The 4,420-nt window shown below is 43.7% G+C and overlaps 1 protein-coding gene across 1 annotated transcript; it reads left to right on the top strand.

Moving 5' to 3' along the window:
• Positions 1-575: 575 nt before the first annotated feature.
• Positions 576-3,616, top strand: LOC119911656 (Fc receptor-like protein 5; the record flags this gene model as incomplete). The annotated part of the gene is made up of 3 exons (XM_038730613.1): positions 576-668; positions 1,816-2,079; positions 3,390-3,616. Coding segments are annotated over exons 2-3 (453 nt in total), but the record flags the coding sequence as incomplete, so codon positions are not given.
• Positions 3,617-4,420: the final 804 nt, after the last annotated feature.

Below are 4,420 nucleotides of genomic sequence, written 5' to 3'. Positions count from 1 at the left end.
CACACCGGGGTTAAAATCACTATTTGTATGGTTTTGCTTGCAGCCAAACAAGCAAGCAACAACACTGAAAGAAAGAGAAGAATATGCCTCTTTTTATTCTTATGTGTCTGCACGAGCCGAGTCCATGCATGATCTTTAACAGCTCTTCCGCATCGGTTGTGGCCCCAGACATGTTTGTCACTGTTGCAAGTTAATCACCACCAGCTGATATCATTTAACACTACTCTGTACATTTTTATTTGCAATCCACTCATCACCGATCGATCATTGTGTTTCCTCATATCAATTCAACGCTTTTGTGGCAAAGCAGCAATAAGCTGATTTTACTTCGGCTGCTTACTCTATATAAGATGTCGGTGTGTGTTTGGCTGGACGTGCACCCTCTCTGTTCCTCTGTTTGCTTCTGTAAAGTCTTTAGTGTAGTTCAGTAACTTCTTTAAAGGAGGAGGATCTACTGGTATTGGTATCACTTAAAGGGTACTGGTTCTGGTACTGGTATTGTAAAATTACCCAACCCTTAATTTCAACATGTGGCTGTTTTCTGTTCACTACAAGCAGGTTGTGTTGTAGAAAGTCCAGATGTCTTGTTGCATGTAACACCTCAAACCAACCTGAGTGTGATTTCTCTTTAGTTCTGACCTCACTGCTGAGCTGCACAACAAACCAAGGTGAGAAAACTGTTTTCTGTCTTCTGTCACAGCTGAAAAGTTATTCACTCCCTGATAGAACAGTTAGTGTTTAGGACAGTGTTTGAGGAGGGAAACAGCCACTTAACAAATGCAACATTCACCCCTGGAAGCTGCCCAGTACAACCACAGTCTGATCTGATCCACTGGAGCAGCCAGATATCACCATAAGGTGTGTGAATAATGCCAATTTCAAGTCATTTTGCGTGGCAACACAGAAAAAGCTTAAAATACTTTTACGTGGCATACAAAATGTCCTTGAATGTGGCATTCTTACACATCATCCCATGATATCATGTTGACTGGAGCGGTTGAGGTTAAGGGCTTTGCTCAAGGGCACCTCAGTAGTGGTAAATGAAGGAGGGTAAGCACTGCTTGTCCACTGTTCCAAACCCAGATTTATCCTGCCGGTCCACGGACTATAGTTGTGAATGGAATCACTTTGGGTGGACACTGTAAATATTTTGCACTGTTTAATCCAGTAGGTGGCGGTGATGACAACCACTATGAAACGACAAAGAAAGAAGCGCTTTGCAGGTTCGAAAACGCGAGGCGCACAGAAATGGCTTTTGGGTTGAATTTAGAAAAGTAATTAACAAGAACAAGTAAAAAGAATATTAACAACTTTCATATTAGCAGAAACCTGATCACAACTCACAGGTCTGTGTCCTTTGTTGCTAAAAACATCTGCCCAACGCAGAGCGCCTGCTCTGGCACTGTTTTGATTGTGTGAGGTGCACAAACGCGCAGAAGACAGGGATACTGAGATCCGTGTGGGCACAGGAGACTCTCAGGAAGGAGAGACACCGCTGGTCCAGGAGCTTCGTCATAATGATGGTCGGTTTCATTATTTTAGGATGAGTCAGGGACAGTTTGTTGCAGTCTCCGGACAATTCAAGCAGCTGTAAACTTCCGTAAGCACAACTGCCCATATCTCCATTCATTAGATGGTGAATAAAAAAACGCGAATGACATAGGGCACGAGTTGAATTTTTTTTAACTCCGTTCGCAGCAGCAGCAGGCAGCCAAAATGGGAGGCGCACAGGGCGCATTAACAGCGACAAGTGACAGTGAGAAAGCAGGAATATGATGAATGCAAAATATTTCTCATCTTTCTCTCTTCCTCCAGCCTCTCTGACTGTGAGTCCCAGCAGCTCTCAGTTTTTCATGTGGAAGTCTGTCTCTCTGAGCTGTGAGGAGGACGACAGCTCTGCTGGATGGACGCTGAGGAGGAACACGACCAGAGAAACCAGGACTCACTGTGAAGCTGACTGGGGAAGATCAGCTGGTTCTTCCTGTAACATCAGCTACGTTACTACATTGGACAGTGGAGTTTACTGGTGTGAGTCCAGAGAGGGAGCAACCAGTAACACCATCAACATCACTGTCACTGGTAAGATCAGTCTGCATTAATTGGACTAATGAGCCAGCCTTTGTTATCCACCTTTTCACTTTGGCTATTACTAAAATTGAAGTCAAAGCTTTAACTTTCAAGAGAAAAAAAGAACAACTATACCTCAAGAAGCTAACCAACACTGGGACACTGGGATTAGCATCAAGAGTAGCCAAGGGATGAGCCTAAAGAGGCCTTAAAATCCTATACATTCACATTACCTTATTTAGCTGGCACTTTGATCCAAAGCAATTTACAATTGCTATGAGTCTGAGGTTTGTCCACCTCTGGAGCTACTAGGGATTAAGTATCTTGCTAAGGGACATTTTGGTGCATGTGTTTCAGTACATGTTTGCTTAATGAGTTCATATGAAAAGAAATTACCCAAATATTCATAAAATGTTTAGTTTTGATGTGTTTACTGAGTCAAGAACAGGTCAGAGTGACTGGAGGCTCAGAAAAGATGGAGAACTAAAGCTGAAACTAACACATTGATTAGTTTGACAGCAGGAAAGCAGACAGCGACAGTTTCAGTCCACACCTCCTCCTCCTTCACCACAACCTCCTCCTTATGTGTGAAGATTTTAGTATTGCTCATTTCACTAAGTTCAAATGTTCGTGTAATGTACATGTTTATTAGTTCTGCAGTAGAATCCTTGTTGCTGCTCAGATTATTTATTTCCCTAAAGTAATAATTATTTAGCAAAGCTGTAGCAAAGGCAAAGACAACACCAACATTAACAGTGGTCTGCAGTTGCTTGTTTCCGGCTGCACAAAGCTGAAACCACACTTTTGCCTGATCTACGCAGGTAGAATGTGTCCGACTTGACGGGGCTGTTTTTATACCCCGCCCCTGCAGTCACCTGCAGCTCACGTTAGACCATCAAGTCGGCGAAAGTTAGCCGCCGTCATCAAAATCCAAAACTGAGGTATATCCAAAAGTAATAAGGATAAAAACAGAGAACAGGCAAAACGTAAACGCAACACGCAAATGTAGGCGCAGTGGCATTTATGTCCGAGTTCCGTGCTCGGCACTACATTTGTACCATGCCGGAACTTTAAACTAATAAACTAAAGCCAGAAGCGCATTTAAGCACCACAGTCCAGACTAGAACTGTGCAAAATGATTAAATCATATATCCCGAAATAGAATTTTATTTGTAAATTCAATGGAGTGAACAATGACACAGCAAGTAATGTAACTAATTATATATATTGTCATAACACACAGACACAGACCAGACTGTGGAGTTAGTGTTGATGAAGCTGTGTGTAAATGATGAAATGCTGTAGTTTGTCTCTGTGTTGAGGTGGACCAGTGATCCTGCAGAGTCCTGTCCTCCCTGTGATGGAGGGACATGATGTCACTCTGCACTGTAAAACAAAGACCCCTCCCTCCAACCTCCCAGCTGGTTTCTATAAAGATGGCTCCCTCATCAGGACTGAGCCTACAGGTCACATGACCATCCACCATGTTAACAAGTCTGATGAAGGCCTCTACAAGTGTAACATCAGCGGTCATGGAGAGTCTCCATCCAGCTGGATCTCTGTCACAGGTGAGGAGGTTACCTTTGATTTCAGGACTTAATTCATCCAGAGATTCATCTGACCAGGTGGGATTCTCTCTACAGGTAAACCTACAACCACAACCCCGCCTCCTCCAACACCCCCTGTCTCAGCCCCCCTCCAGCTTGTGTTCAGACTGATCTACCACCTGGTGGTGTTCTGTCCGTACTTCATCTCCACTGTCCTCATGGTGTCTTTATATCGACGCAGGGCCACAGGTAACACAGGTGACTCATTTACAGACCTTACAATCAATTACTGGTGATGATTGATTGACAATTGTCTCTTACAGAGAAATTCTCTATATTTTCTTTCTAACCTGCTCTGACTGCAGGAAATGACCTGCCTGTCTCCATGGTGATGACCCTGCCCTCCCGGGCTAAGGAGGGATATGACTGTGATGATAACTCTGTCACCACAGAGCATCACTTCTGAGCTTAACATACCCGGGATATCTTTTCATTATCTCGCTTCACTAACCCTAACAATTACAATCTGCATAAGCGGCCCCACAAAGTAAGCTGACCTCAGCTGAAAATGTTCACACATGCGTTTGTTGTTCTCCTTTTTGGGCCGTGAGTTGTTCATGTGTGTTTTCTTGATAAAACGTGGTTTGGAGACCAGCGTCGGGTGACAGCTCGTGTAGTGTGTATCGACTTCAAGACGTGGCCATTGGCCGATGCTGAAAGTCATGTAGTCTGCACGAGCGTTTGGTATAACTTGTACTTGATTCTTTTTGTTTGTAAAGCATCTGTCTGGTTGTTGGTCTGATGTT

The sequence above is a fragment of the Micropterus salmoides genome, unplaced genomic scaffold (genome assembly GCF_014851395.1).
Source record: "Micropterus salmoides isolate LMB-PRFRI ecotype aquatic unplaced genomic scaffold, ASM1485139v1 Ms_hic_scaffold_2, whole genome shotgun sequence".
Lineage (NCBI taxonomy): Eukaryota > Metazoa > Chordata > Actinopteri > Centrarchiformes > Centrarchidae > Micropterus > Micropterus salmoides.
This window is presented reverse-complemented; position numbering and strand designations above follow the sequence as displayed.